The 16,328-nt window shown below is 37.0% G+C and overlaps 1 protein-coding gene across 8 annotated transcripts in view; it reads left to right on the plus strand.

Moving 5' to 3' along the window:
- The window catches only part of hmbsb (hydroxymethylbilane synthase, b), a 40,082-nt gene extending 24,708 nt beyond the window's left edge, over positions 1 to 15,374 (plus strand). For 7 of the 8 annotated variants that reach the window (XM_063038503.1, XM_063038510.1, XM_063038511.1 and 4 more), the window contains 6 exons: positions 19 to 132; positions 1,343 to 1,381; positions 2,506 to 2,625; positions 3,620 to 3,673; positions 3,771 to 3,857; positions 11,323 to 15,374. In XM_063038503.1, the coding sequence (XP_062894573.1) occupies positions 19 to 132; positions 1,343 to 1,381; positions 2,506 to 2,625; positions 3,620 to 3,673; positions 3,771 to 3,857; positions 11,323 to 11,496 (588 nt within the window). In that variant the 3' untranslated portion in view covers positions 11,497 to 15,374. Of the gene's footprint in view, positions 1 to 18; positions 133 to 1,342; positions 1,382 to 2,505; positions 2,626 to 3,619; positions 3,674 to 3,770; positions 3,858 to 7,520; positions 10,116 to 11,322 lie in introns of those variants that run through there. The other variant, XM_063038507.1, reaches the window with a different exon arrangement.
- Positions 15,375 to 16,328: the final 954 nt, after the last annotated feature.

The following is a 16,328-nucleotide window of genomic DNA, read 5'->3' on the forward strand; positions in this document are numbered from 1 at the left end:
TAACGATATTAATCGCAGCGAGGCAACTTGAACACAAGGTTAAAGAAACTCGATGAGAAGAATGACTTCAGTGCCATTGTACTGGCAGCAGCTGGTCTGCGGCGAATGGGTTGGGAGAATCGGATCAGTCAGGTATGGATTTTCGTAACCTCAGCTTTGTATTCTAACTTGAGCAACTGTTCCATTCTGAAAGCCTTTATATAAAGCAGCATTAATACTTTCCACATCTTTCCTGCATCTAAGGTGGTATTTCTGTGAAGCACTGTGAATGGCTGTATGCACATTGAAACATGGCATTAGAAGGCATGGCATTAGAAGGCATGGCATTTGGCAGCATCAACAGGGCAGGTCCAAACTGGTGAAATGCAAAACCAGATCAGTATCCAATGACAATCACATCAAAACATGTATCCTGGATAGCACAGTGAAATCATTTGATGCACAATGGGATGCTGCAGGGGGATTTTCTGGGAAATGATAGGCCAAGTGGCCTTAAAGAGCAATCAATTCTTTTCCCAGAAACTTGCGCCACCCAGCAAAAAATTACTGAATCCTCTGTTTCTAAGTGATTGAGCATCTTTTGCAACACACAAAATGCTGCAGGAACTCAGTAGGTCAGCCAGCATCCATGCAAATGAATCAACAGTTGATATTTTGGGCCAAGATCCTTCATCCGGACTGGAAAGGAAGGGGGAAGACACCAGAATAAAATGGTGGGGGAGGGGAAAGAGTACAAGCTAGAAGGTGATAGATGAAGCCAGGTGGGTGGGAAAGGTAAAGGGCTGGAGAAAAAGGAATCTGGTCGGAGGAGAGAGGGGATCATGGGAGAAAGGGAAGGAGGAGGCGCCTCCCAGTTTGGACCCACCGAGGATCCCAGATACTGGTACCACTCCTTTTTCTCTTTCTCCCATGGTCCACTCTCCGTGCCATATCAGATTCCTTCTTCTCCAGCCCTTCACCTTTCCAACCCACCTGGCTTCACCTATCTCCTTTTAGCTTGTCCTTCTTTCCCTCCCCCCTACTTTTTTATTCTGGCGTCTTTCTCTTTCCTTTCCATTTCTGAAGAAGGGTCTCAGCCCAAAACGTGGACTGTTTATTCTTTTCCATAGATGCTGCCTGACCTGCTGAGTTCCTCCAGCATTTTGTGTGTGTTTTCCAATATCTACAGAATTTCTTGTGTTTAACATCTTTTTCCTGTGTCCTGATTTTCCCATGATAGTTAGAAGTGGGATGGTTTCTGTTGGCGTTTTATTTTTCAAAGCACTCGTCATGGACATTAAAATCAGATAATTGTTATGTTGCCAGAATGCATGTAGATATAAGATTCTTCATTTTCTTCCAGATTTTGGAGCCGGAAGATTGTATGTACGCTGTGGGTCAGGTATGTTTAATGGAATGATATCTGAAATCCTTATTCTGTTTGTCTCTTTACAAATGTTGTTTTAGATTATGAGCACACTCAGTCCTCGTTTATTGTCATTTAAAAATGCATGCATTAAAAAATGATACAACGTTCCTCCAGAATGATATCACAAGAAACACAGGACAAACCAAGACTAAAATTGACAAAACCACATAATTATTACATATAGTTACAACAGTGCAAAGCAATACCGTAATTTGATAAAGAGCAGATCATGGGCACGGTAAAAAAAAAGTCTCAAAGTCCCAATAGCCTCATCATCTCACGCAGGCGGCAAAAGGGAGAAACTCTCCCTGCCATGAACCTCCAAACGCCGCCAACTTGCCGATGCAGCACCATTGGAAGCACCCAACCACAGCGGACTCTGAGTCCGTCCGAAAACTTCGAGCCTCCGACCAGCCCCTCCGACACAGCCTGTCCGAGCACCATCCTCTGCCAAGCACTTCAACCCCGCCTCGGCCGCCGAGCAACAAGCAAAGCCGAGGACTCGGGGCCTTCTCCTCCAGAGATTCTGGACCACACAGTAGCAGCAGCAGTGTAACAGGCATTTCCGAAGTTTCACCAGATGTTCCTCCGTGCTCTCACGTCTGTCTCCATCAAATCAGGATTGTGCACGGCACCCTACTTGACCGATAACAGATATCATCATCACCGGAGTGGCCGCTGCGAGCTGCAACGCGCCGCCATCTTCTCCTCTCCTCTGACTCCAATTGACCTGAAACTCCAAAGCTATTCTTGACTGTAGGTTTGACCAGCTCCCCTAACTTGGTATTGCCTACCATTTGCCATGTGGTTGCTTGTAAAACAGAGACTAACTGCATTTCTGATTAGTAAATAAAAATATTGCATAACAATCACTGGGCCTGTGATCATAATACACATATGTATGATTTATGTTTCTGAATGTTAACTAACTTGTGCTGTACTTGCGTGTGTGTGTCAATAACTGTGTGCTTTATTACCTTGGTTACTGAATCCTGCTGTACGTTTGGTAAGTACTCATGCTCAGCCCATTCATATGTGCAGAAGGTATTTTTTTAATATTCTGCTGTTAATTGTTTTTGTGTTGCTAATGGTTCCAGGGAGCCCTGGCTGTTGAAGTCCGGGTGAATGATCCAGATGTCCTGGAAATGGTTTCTGCTCTCAACGACACCGAGACAGTTCTCCGCTGCATAGCTGAACGTTCCTTCATGAAGCACCTGGTACAGTTCAAAATAAGCAAAATTCTGGTGTCATGCTCTTATTGTTTTGCTACTTTCCAGCGGACAGATCTGCAGAATGGCACTGTCCCAATCAAGGGTGAGGTGGCTACTGGGACCTACTCACCAAATCATAAACATATCTAGGAACACCAACATTTAAAGAGAAAACCAGGATATATCAGAATCAGGTTTAATATCAGCGGCATATGTCATGAAATTTGTTATGCAGCAGCAGTACATCACAATATATTATAATAAAACGGAGTTAAATAGGTAATGCAGAAAGGGGGGGAGGGTGAGGTAGTGTTGTGCATTCAGAAATCTGATGGCAGAGGGGAAGAAGCTGTTGAGTTGTGTGCCTTTTGGCTCCTGTACCTCCTCCCTCATGGTAGCAATGAGAAGAGGGTATTTCTAACATTTTCCCTTTACTTGGTGGTCATCACTGGTCCTGACTGAAAGTGGTTTTCTGCATCATTGGTGTGGAACTAGAATCAGACACAATTACAGAGTGGATACTGCCTGCAGATGTGCTTATCTCAGGGAAATTAACATACCTACTGATGTTTACACCAGTCCACCAATTTCATGGTCATGGTTTATTGAAGCTGGGCTTGATTATTTTTTTCTTCCACCATATGTTTTGCATTCTGATGGAATTGCTATGCAGTGAATGGACGTCTAGCTGTTTCTTTTTTCATTTTAAGCCCTGTTCTCTTTGTTAATTTTTGAAACCCCACACCACTTTCTTTTAATCCACCCTCTCCCTACTCACCACCATCACCACTCAGCCTTCAGCCAGTTCGGTTATGTGTGATACAATTCCTTATGACAGTAGATAATGTAGCAAGTGGGGATCAAACCTGGCATCTTTTAGTTGGTACAATTTTCTTTTTGCATATGTTATCTAGATTGTTCCCACTTGTTAGAACCTTGTTTCTATTACATTGCTGTAAGATAAGAATCTAATTGGCTCTGTGTTGCATGTTCTGTGCAGGAGGGAGGCTGCAGTGTGCCTGTTGCTGTTCACAGTGTCATTAATCAACACCAGGTAATGTTGTTTGTCTTATGACTGATGTTTTTATTTTGCTCTGTGTGTAAGTTGAATCTACTTCATTAATATAATTCTCTATATCTTGTAATTCCAGCTCTACCTCACAGGGGCTGTATACAGTCTTGATGGATCCGACAGCTTAAAAGATACAATGCAAACCAGTGTTTCCACTCAGACACAGGTACATTAAAAATCTACTCTGATACATTAATGAAGGACTGCTACAGAGTCTGAAGTATTGCCTTTTGAATCAAACATTAAATCTCGTGAATGACTGTGAGAGACCCTATGCTCGAGGATAGTGTTCTTCATTGCCATGTCCATGAGCCACAGCCAATTGTCCAGATTCTGCAGGAGTTGGGTGGGTAGAATGTCTGGGAACAAGTCAAGGTGTACAGACAGAGCTCAGTGAGAATGGGGAAAAGTGTTTAGGAGTAAAATAGGAATTGGGCCAGGAATGCATCTTGATCTGGAGCATGTCATGAACATAGATGGATGTGTAATCAGAGCCAAAGCTTGGCTGGGATATCAGATGCTAGAGACTGGAGCATTGTTGCCCCAAGACAGGGTGAGTTTGCAGGAGAGAAAGTGAAGAAACTCTACAATGTAGATGAGTTGTGTACTCCCTCTCTGTCCATCTGATGGACATGATGGCTGCCATCCTCAAAATTGTCCTTTTATTCCCACTCTCTGCTTCCTGTCTATATTTAGTTTTCAGTAATTGTTGTGTACCCAATCCCAGGATCACACTTTTTATAGCCTTTCTCTAAATCTACTTTTATCCTCCAAACTTTTTGGAGCCTTAAATTACTCTAACAGATTAATTAAATGCAAATTCCCTTTCTTAAGTGCATTTTGCTACTTCTCATTCGCAATTCGATGTTCCAAGTTCCTTGATACCAAGCTTATCACGATAAATTACAGCATTTTCTCAAACACAAATGTTAGGCTAACTGGTGCAGTTCCTTTTTCTGCTCCCTTTAATTCCTTGAATGACACAGAGTGCATTTACACCTTTCCATCTAAGGCAACCATAGTGTGTGGGAGCAGAATTCAGCCATTTGACCCATCGAGTCTGCTCTGCCATTTCAGTCTGTATTCTTTCTTTCTTTCTTTCTTTTTCAATCTTTTTATTAGTTTCATAAAATATAAACATGACATAATAATAGTACAAAGTTATTGGGAATACTTTGTTATAATTAACATGAGTAATTATAAAACCAAATAATACTTGATTGACAAAACTCCCAATCATATAGGATACCAATGAATAATACAGAACAAAAAGAAATATCTAGACAAAAATCATGAAAAAGGGAAAAAAAAATTTAAAAAAAAAAATAACCCCCTCAAAAAAGAACTAATCTAAACAGAATTAGTCAACTAAACTAAAAAAAGGACCTGGGCTGTTTTAACATCGTAAAAAATGGGAGAAAAGAAAACCTTAGTGTCGACAACTCCATTCCTCGCAACCAACACTACAGAGAAGTAAAATAAGTTTGGAAATGGTCAAATTACATCATATGAAAATGCTGAATAAATGGCCTCCTAGTTTTTTCAAATTTAATGGAAGGGTCATAAACCGCACTTGTAATTTTTTCCAAATTTAAACACAACATAGTTTGTGAAAACCAGTGAAATATTAGTAGGAGGGTTAATCTCTTTCCAATTCAGCAAAATGGATCTTCTAGTCATTAAAGTAAGAAATGCAACCATCCGACGAGCTGAAGAGGTTAAATGATTTAATTCTATCATTGGTAACCCAAAAATAGCAGTAATTGGGTGAGGTTGTAAGTCTATATTCAAAACCATTGAAATAATATCAAAAATATCTTTCCAATATTTTTTCAACAAGGGACATGACCAAAACATGTGGGTTAAAGAAGCTATCTCGGAGTGACATCTATCACAAATAGGATTAATATAAGAGTAATAACGAGATAGTTTATCTTTGGACATATGAGCCCTGTGCACTACTTTAAACTGTATCAACGCATGTTCAGCACATACAGAGGATGAATTAACTAATTGAAGAATTTTTTCCCATTTTTCAATCGGTATAATAATCTTAAGTTCTCTTTCCCAATCAGTTTTAATTTTATTAGATACATCAGGACATAAATTCATAATTATATTATAAATAATTGCTACAACACCTTTCTGAGGGAGATTTAAATCTAAAATTTTTTCCAAAATATCCATTGGATATAAGTGTGGAAAATTAGGAGAAACAGTAATTAAAAGTTTCTAACCTGTAGGTATCTAAAAATGTGAGATCTGGGTAAATTATATTTATTAGAAAGTTGATCAAAGGATATAAAACAATTATCCAAAAATAAATCACGAAATCGTACTATGCCTTTGATTTTTCCAATCAAAGTAAGCCTGATCCATAGTGGAAGGTTGAAAAAAGAAATTAGATATAATAGGACTTGCTAAAATAAATTGGTTCAACCCAAAAAATGTTCGAAATTGAAACCATATACTTACATATGCTTAACTACTGGATTATTCATTTGTTTATACAGTTTAGAAAAAATGAAAGGAAGCGAAGTCCCTAAAACCAAACCTAAAGAAGACCCTTGTAATGAATTACATTCAAGATTTACCCAATGTGGACTTGAAGTTGCATCCAAGTCTCGTAACCAAAATTTTAAGTATCGAATATTAATTGCCCAATAATAAAACCTAAAATTCGGGACCGCTAACCCCCCCTTCTTTTTTAGATTTCTGTAAATGCCTTTTACCTAGCCTAGGGTTTTTGTTCTGCCATATATACGAGGAAATTTTTGAGTCAACATTATCAAAAAAGAGATTTTGGAATAAAAATTGGAACCGATTGAAATACATATAGAGATTTAGGCAAAATAATCATCTTAATAGCATTAATCTGACCAATCAAAGACAAAGATATTGGTGACCATTTAGTAAACAAAAGTTTAATCTGATCAATTAAAGGTAAAAAATTAGCTTTAAATAAATCTTTATACTTTTTCGTAATTATAATCCCTAAATATATAAACGAGTCAGTAACCAATTTAAATGGTAAACATCCATAAATAGGTACCTGCTTATTTAAGGGAAATAATTCACTCTTATTAAGGTTTAACTTGTAGCCAGAAAAATTACTAAATTGAGCCAACAAAGCTAGAATAACAGGAATTGACTTATCCGGATTAGAGACATATAATAACAAATCATCTGCATATAGTGATAGTTTATGTATTTCATTTCCACGGGTAATACCAAAAATATTGGGCAAGTCACAGATAGCAATTGCTAAAGGTTCAAGGGCGATATTAAATAGTAAAGGACTAAGAGGGCATCCTTGCCTAGTATCGCGAAATAGACAAAAAAAGGGAGATCTTTGATTATTAGTGCAAACCGAAGCTACCGGGGTATGATATAGCAATTTAATCCAAGATATAAATATCAAACTAAAATTAAATTTCTCGAGCACACTAAATAAATAAGGCCATTCAACTCTGTCAAAGGCTTTCTCAGCATCTAATGAGATAATACATTCCAGAGTATTAAATGAAGGGGTATAAACAATATTCATTAACCTCCTAATATTAAAAGATGAATAATGGTTTTTAATAAATCCTGTTTGGTCCATAGATATAATTTGAGGTAATACCAAAATCCTGTTTGGTCCATAGGTGATAATTTGAGGTTGCTAAAATTTTTGAAAAAATTTTTGAATCTACATTCAAAAGAGATATCTGTCTATATGATACATAATCAGTAGGATCTTTATTCTTTTTAAGAATTAAGGAAATAGAGGCTTCATAAAATGATTGTGGTAATTTACCTAAACAGATTGCTTCTTTGAATATTCTAGACAACCAAGGAGAGAGAATAGAGGAAAAGGATTTTTAAAATTCCACTATAAACCCGTCTGGACCAGGTGCTTTACCAGAATTCATTGATGAGATTGCAGTTATTATTTCTTCCTCTGTAATAAGAGTTTCTAATGATAAGCAGTCTTCGAGTGATAATTTTGGAAAATTCAGTTTACTTAAAAAATCATGCATGATATTAAAATCATGAGGAAAGTCAGAGTGATATAAAGAGGTATAAAATTCTTGAAAGGTTTTGTTTATCTCGTCATGATCAACTGTCAAAGTATCGTCGTGTTTACGAATCTTAGTAATTTGATGTTTAACCGAAGCAAATTTCAGTTGATTAGCTAATAATTTACCCGATTTATCACTATGAATATAAAACTCACTTTTAGTTCTCACTAATTGATTTTCGATCGAGGATGTTAATAGTAAACTATGTTCTAATTGAAGTTCAACTCTCTGTTTATACAGCTCCTTACTAGGAGCAATAGCGTATTTTTTTATCAATTTCTTTAATTTTATCAACCAACAAGAGTAGTTCATTCTTAGTACGTTTTTTCAAACCAGCCAAATAGGAAATAATCTGACCACGGATATAAGCTTTAAAAGCATCCCATACTGTTCCATTGGAAACTTCTTCCGTAATATTAGTTGAAAAAAGAAATCAATCTGTCCCTTCAAAAACTTAACAAAGTCCAAGTCCTGAAGCAAAATAGGGTTAAATTGCCATTGTCTATTAGTAGAAGAAGTATCCATTAACTTAATAGAAAGTTTCATTGGAGCATGATCTGAAATGGCGATAATGTTATAATTACATTCAATTACAGATGGGATTAATCGAGAGTCAATAAAAAAAAGTCAATTCGAGAATAAGAATGATAAACATGTGTAAAGAATGAGAATTCTTTGTCCTTTGGGTGTAGAAATCTCCAAATTTCTGAAATCCCAGAATCAATCATAAAAGAGTTAATAAGAGTAGCCGACTTATTCGGTAGAGCCGGACTACCTATGGATCTGTCCAACATGGGATCTAAACATAAATTAAAGTCACTGCCCGTTATCAACATATACTCATTTAAGTTAAGAAAGGAAGTGAATATGTGCTTAAAAAATTCAGGATAATCCACATTCGGAGCATAAACATTAACCATAGCAACCTTTTTATTAAAAAGTAACCCAGTAATTAGCAAGAATCTACCATTAGGATCTGAGATAATGTCTTGATGAATAAATGTAATTGAGGAATCTATAAAAATTGAAATGCCTTTAATTTTGGCTTGGGAGTTCAAGTGGTATTGTTATTCTTTCCAGAACTTAAAGAAGCGTTGATTATCCTCTTTCCTTACATGAGTTTCTTGTGCAAAAATAATATGAGCATGCAGTCTTTGGAATACTTTGAAAATCTTTTTCCATTTTATTGGATGGTTTAAACCATTTGTATTCCAAGAGACAAAATTAATATCGTGAGCCATAATTTAACATTAACCCTTTGGTGTGTAAAGGGGTAACCATAATGTGAACTCATGAAATCATGAAGAGGAATACATGATCAGAGAGGAACCGGAAATCCCGACGCTGCAGGCATCTTTGTAGTACTAAATCAGCCCAATAGAAAAAATTAATAAAGAAAAAAGAAACTCCCTCACCCTCCACCCCTAAGAACCCCGAACTAAGCCAGAGCAGGCTGAAGAAAGAACTAACTAACACTAAGTCTAACCCCATTTAGGCAGGAGGCAACTCCAAAGATATATGTTATATATAAGACCCCCGGAAAACCGATATAAAAAAATTAAACACTATACTACAATAATCTACGTAGTATAATTTCTAAAGTACATAAATAAGAAAAAGTTAGTACCAGTACGTATGATTAGTTAATTATAAATAAAATTAAATAAAATATCGCTTCCAAAAAAAGAAAGGGGATTATGGGAAGAAGAAACGTAAGAACATGGTGTGCCCAAAAAGAACAAAGGAGGTTATGCAAAAAGGAAAACAAACCGCCATTTTAATTATACAAAAGCAAAAATAAAGAACATATAATTAAAATTGATCGCCAGATCAAATCGTTAGTGACAATATCGGAAATCAAATAGTTTAAAAAAGTTAACTTAGGAAAAGTAACGTTATTTGCAAGAAAAGACTTTTTTAGATAAGTTGTAAAATAATATCTATAGTACTAAGCAGAAGACAAAAATCTTGAGCTTATAAAAAACCTTCATCGTACGGTAATAGAAAGTATTATTTTTTTAAAAACACCAGAAAAAAAAAAGCTGATACTGAAAGCACAGAACATTAATTAAAGGGCGGTGTCCATATCAGATGGGTAGTTGTCATCCAAAAAGCTTCGAGCAGCGGTTGTGGAATGGAAGATACGACGAGATCCATCAGAAAGAGAAATCCTTAGGCGTGCAGGGTACAATAATGCCGGTTTAAGATTTTTTTGATAGCATTCCAACTTCAGAGGTTTAAAAGTCAATTGCTGTTTCATCACTTCGGGACTGTCATCTTGAACTATTCTGAAGGAATGCTGACGATAATTGATCATCCCTTGCCGACGAGCAGCCTGGAGAAGCTGCTCTTTAACATTAGCGTAATGGAAACGAAGAATAATTGGACTCGGTTTTGATTCGGCGGATGCTGGATTTGGCCGCGATATACGATGGGTGCGGTCGAGCAATGGAGGCTCGTTGGGAAATACTGAGCTGGACATATCCTTTAAAAGTTGAGCAAAGGATATTGAAGGGTCTCCATCCTCAACATCCTCGGGTAGACCAATTATACGTAAGTTCTGTCTTCTCGATCGATTTTCAAGATCGATGACTTTGGATTTAAAATGTTGCAGTTGTTTAATGGTCGAAGCTAAATTCTGCTCCGAGTTCTCGACTTTTGAATCCGTCTTCTGAGATTTAATATCCAGTTCAGAGATCTTACTTCGATGTTTTTGAACTTCCCAATCCAGGGATTTCAGTGTTTCCGTGATTGATTTTAAGTTTTCATTAAGACTTTGACTTTGTTGTTCAAATTTATCAGATAATTTATCAGATAAGTTTTCAGATAGATTTTGACATTGTTCCTCGAACTTTTCCTCTAAAAACTCCATCATAGCATCATAGGGTAGCTCCGTTTGTTTCGAATCACCTTTCCTTTTTCCTCCGTTCCCGTCGGAATTTTTCTCGTCTTTGGTTTTGGATCTTGTACTTATTTCTTTAGATTGCACAGTTGGCGTTCAAGAAAGAATCAATAAGATAAAATAAATCTTCTGGTGAAAGTAAAAATTGGTTAAGTAAGGGAGATCATAGGTTTAAAAAAAAGATAACGGGAATGGAGCGAAGCCAGAAGTGACCTCACTCCATGAGCTCTCCCTGCAGAATCCCTCCAGTCTGTATTCTATTGAAGATTAAAACTGATGCAGCCCCATTTCTATAGGGACTTTTTTGAATTCCTAGGTAATAAACGTTCAAATCCAATACATCTGTACCTTGCTTAGTACTTGGGATATATTTCATGAATGAAAGGGTCACTGCAGATTTACACAAGTACAGAGGACTATTCTTGTTTGTGTAGCTAGGAACCTGGTGCGAGCCCCTGCCTTCCCTATGGTTGTGCCAGGAACTTGGTTGGCAATTCAGCCATCCACTGGCATTTCTGCAATAAATAAACTGTAAAGGTTGGGCTAATTGGCCTGTTGAACTATAAAAATTCCAGGTTTTACTCTGTACAGCTCTAACACTTTCAGCTCTGAATGTGTTCTCTAGAGTGTTCCAGGATTGAAACACTAATTGTCTTCCTCCTCAGGATGAAGATTGTAACGTTGCTGATGTTCAACATGTTGGGATCATGGCAAAGAGAATACCACACAACTCCCAGGCAGCAGCTGAGAAACTGGGAATAGACTTGGCCAATCTATTGCTTAGCAAAGGTGCCAAGGATATCCTAACTGTGGCCAGGCAGCTGAATGATTCAAGATAATGCATTGTATTTATCCTAATGTGAATACTATATGGTTATTTAAGCATTCAAAAAGCTATAAATATGCAGTAACCAAAGGTAACAGACAGTATCCCTTCCCAGTGCCTTATGCATATCATTTGCTTCTGTAAGCTTTCACAGTTTATTGTATTTGTGCCTCCTAAACTGCGCTCTAAACAAACTAGGTTGTTTCATCAACTTAACTTCCATCTGTTGCTGGGATCCTGTCACTGCTCTAGTCATGCTATATGATTCAGTACGTAACCTGCATTTTCTTTTTATTTTTCAATGATCTCTAAAGGGTATGTACATTTTTTAACAATAAAGTAGTTATAATATAAAACAATTTGTACAAAAGATACTCTTGAAATTGGTGATTTTGAAGTACCTGTTAATTTAAATTTGAAACTTGAAGTAATGTTTTTTTTTAAATGCTGCCTAAGCAGTTTTATTCAGTTTACACTATTGAGCAGGTTGGGTTTTAGTTAAAAGTCTCTTTAGAATGAGTGGGAATAGACAGTGAAATTGAATTTTGGCCTTGTTCCCTTCACTATTCCAGTCTGGCTCATTCTAATATTTAGTCCTTTCTTTAGTTCTGTTGTGTCAGTTAATAACATAAATGCAGTAGTAGTGTCATCTTCCTCCCAAGGCCCTAATTGTCCTTGAAGTTGGTCAGTACTGGTTTGCAGCTAGGAGCATGTCATCCTCATTGATGTTGAATGACTTTGCAGCATATGGGTCTTTTGCATAGAGATATTGTACAAGAAAACCATTATCTATCTTGTGCCCATTTGTATGTCATTCCAGGATAATTCCCTGCAACATGTGATAGCTGATTTTCAGTTTGTGTTGACTTCTTCCCATTCTGCAGCCAACCGCCCCTCCTACCCCACCACCACCACGTGTACATGTGGAGTGCCTTTGAAAATAGCTTGGGATATTGAGGAAGTTTGTAAACAGTTATTACCTTCCCAGTTTCCAATGTTGAGTAGGATAATGAAGAGTATGTTGAAGAGTAGAGGCAGCTTCTAGCCTTGCATCAGATGGATTGAGAAATTATCAAATTGATTTTGAGTTCAGTATGTGAAAATCAGAAAATTTCCAGATGTTAGAAATCTGAAAAGAATGTTGCAGATACTCAGCAGATCAGGCAGTATCTGCGGAAAGAGACAAAAATTAATGTTTCAGGTTAAACACCCTTTTTGCAGAACCTGTTCTGATGAAGGGTCTTCAATCTGAAACATTGTTTCTCTTGCTACAGATTTTGCTTTAAAGGTTTTTTTTCTTAAGTGTGGCAATATAACCAATTTACCATGTAAATGTATGTAAAAATCTCTGATGTCAAATTTTCCAAAGATCATTCACAGTGGACATTTGACACTGCAGCTGAGCTAAATCTTTTTTGTTGTCATCTGTTATCATTACAAGTAATCTTCCTTCTGGAATTTATGGGAGAGAAACCTGTAATGTACTTTCCCACCTCTGTGACCCAATATTTCTCTAGCTGAGCACACTTATGCTGGCCTCCTCATGTTAAGAGTTTTGGAGCATTTTGATTTTAGTGTCAGCATTTGTTATTGAAATGGCTTCTGAATCAGATGTTTATGGTCTGAAGTTCCACTCCAGAGACTCAATCCAGACTCATACTCTCTTTTGTACTGGTGTTGCTCTGTCAAAGTTGCAGTCTCTTTCTTTGAAATATTGTACTAAGATCCTGTCTTCTCTCTCAGTTGGAACCTAAAGAAATATTGTGATGAAGTGGAAGATTTTCTGTGTTTTCTGGCCATTATTTAAACCTAATCAAAACTACACACATTTTCTAATCATCATCACATAGGAGCTTGCTCTATGCAAACTGCTGGTTTTCTATGTTACAACTGTAACTGTAGAAGTAATTGACATTGAAGTGTTTTGTGATGTCCTGAAGTTATAAAAGATACTAGATAAAGTATTTCTTTATAATTTGTGACTGCACTAAATGCAGAAGAGAAGTACATCAAACTATTAATGAACTTTATTGATTGTTGTGTTGGCCACTTACAAGGGATACTGTCTGAAAATGTATGTTACACTTTGTTCCTTAATACCAGGGTTTCTGTTCCTGAGGTTCCAGGCTGGGTTATATGAATTATATTTTTTACAAAGTAAGGTGTCATGGTGCTTTTTAAAAGTAGGCCAGAAATCTGAAGTTACTGTGGGGTGCCATAGACTGCAATTACTTAAGCCTGCTCCAGTAATTGCGTAGCTTACTTTCCAAGGGAGTAGGCAAACTGCAGACCAAAAACATGAAAAACAAGACCAAAACAAAAAACATTGAAAATCTGGGAAGAGGAATTTGACTGCAGTGCTCACTGTTCTTAAAGGCTGGATTTCTTTCCAGAGTGAATGGAAGCCAGGATGCCATGGAATGTTTGGTTTTTGCTTCTTTGCAATAATTACTATGTTTAGCTCTAATGCTGTTACTGTGGATAGACTACTTTTACCTTAAAACATAAATCCTTTGGTGCCTTCTAAACTCAGACTAGTAGAAATGTTGAAAACATCTATAATTTAATCCATAATCTCTGGCTTTCTGTCCTCTCTCCTCGTAGACTACTTTTAAACTGTGTGGTAGTCGAATTTGTTGCCATAGAGTTGGTTAACTTTCATATTTTGTGCAAAATGATCTGTAGCTTTCCAGCCCTAACCCAATGTCTGAAGTTACTGAAGAGGCAAAGAAAATTCAGACAGCGGCCAAGTTCTGTGTATCACCTCAACCTTGTATTTTTAATCAGCACAACCTTGTGTGAAAGAAAAGAACGTTTAGTGAGGGTGGTTAGATCAAACTGAGAATTCCCCACAACTGGGTAATGGTGAACCCCACCATTTAGTTCACCAATATTAGTACTTTGAGAACAAGAAGAATGAGGTTCTGGCTCAACATGGCACAAACAGTAGTTGTGATAAAGTGCCCTGTGTCTGTGCTGTTGAGTTCCATTTGCAAGATTCACTGGATTACATGAGAAGTTGGGTATTTATGCCCTGTTAGAATGCAAGTTGTCTCTGATACGAACATAAGTGAGGGCAATTGCAATTTAACCTACCCATTGGAAACTGCTGGGATTAATAGAAAATGTAATTACAGTAGTGTTAAACTAGAGTTCCACCTGATCTTGTGGAATTCTCCCTGCTCATAAGATGCATGTTTTCATTATAGTTTAAAAGTAAATCACAGTCTTTTGATATTTTGCCTTTCAGTGAATATGAGATCAAACTTGGTTATGGTTTAAGATACAGGATTAACGCAGTAGTTTGATAAGTTCTAGCCAGCACAGACACATTTTCCCAGGTTCCTTACTGTGAGATATCTCTCTCCCTTGATTCATAAACAATGAGGAACATTGATGAGTAATTTCAAATGCAAATTTGATTATTGGAAATGTTCTACAAACAGTTAAGAATAGCTTTGACATTTACATGAATATTTCCCTTGTTGCTATCTTCAATTCCAGATTCACCAAGCTGTAGGATTTTGTAGGAGAGCCTTACTAAAATGGGTCTCCAATCTTAAACAATGATGTAAAATGTCTGTTAATTAGAGGCACAGAAACTGTTGAGTAGGACTGGACTCTCAGGGCCTAAATCCCCACAAACACAATTCCTAGAACACACTATATGATAAACTTTATTTTTTTAATGAAAAATGATCTTGCAAAAGGATTAACAAATAAAATTCTACTGGTCTGGGATAGCTTTGAAGCAAGGTAATGTTTACAGGAAAGTTTCTTACTGTTATGTCTTTGCTGTAGATTGTCTGAAATAAGATTGCTTATATTAAATATCATTATTGTTGCTATGATGCTTGCCCCTTGCAGTAATGTCAAAATAAAACAGCACAAGTAAAGAATTTGTTCCTGAAATGTTCTTTTTTTCAAAAAAAAAGGTCTTGGATTGAAGTGGAGCAAATTCAGAGACAATCTGCAGAAACAATGAATCACTAAGTAGTCAGTCTGCTGTGGGTGCCTCCTGAATGTGGACAGTGTTAGCTAAAGCACATTTACTCAATGTATATTTCTTCTCCCTGACATTCGGTTCCAAAAATACCAGCTCTCACTCACCATTCTTTCTAGATAATGTTTTGTAGCCAGTGTATTCTTTGATATCAATGTGAACATTCCAATGAGGGATAGCAGAAGATTATTTAGAATCTAAGCTGGTTGGCCTTCACACTGGCATTTCTAACTTTCCTTCCATCTCAGGGTTAAGATGTATGCAAAAGAATTTGTCAAATCTTTCATCTCAGTTCCTACAAACATGTACAGTTGCAAGAAAAAGTTTATGAACCCTTTGCAATTATCTGGTTTTCTGCATTAATTACTCATAACATGAGGTCTGATCTTCATCTCAGTCACAATAATAGACAAATACTATCTGCCTAAACTAATAGTACACAAACAGTTGTATTTTTCATATCTTTATTGAACACATTATTTAAGTACTCTGTTGTTGATTTACTCTGTTTCAGATCATTGTCTTGTTGCATCACCCAACTTCTATTAAGCTTCAGTTGATGGACTGCTACTCTGACATTCTCCTGTAAAATGTCTTGATTTTGAATTCATTATTCTCTCAACAATTGCCAGCTGTTCAGGACCTGAGGCAGTAAAGCAGCCCCAGACCGTGATGCTCCTTCCACCATGTTTCACAGTTGGGATGAGGTTTTGGTGTTGGTGTGCAGTGCCCTTTTCCCTCCAGATATAGTGGCGTACATTTCTCAAATCAAAATAAAATCAAATCAAGTTTAATTGTATGTTAAGCCATAGATGGAGACGGTGTTCCACTGGGGCCAAGAT

This window comes from Mobula hypostoma, chromosome X2, assembly GCF_963921235.1.
Source record: "Mobula hypostoma chromosome X2, sMobHyp1.1, whole genome shotgun sequence".
NCBI lineage: Eukaryota > Metazoa > Chordata > Chondrichthyes > Myliobatiformes > Myliobatidae > Mobula > Mobula hypostoma.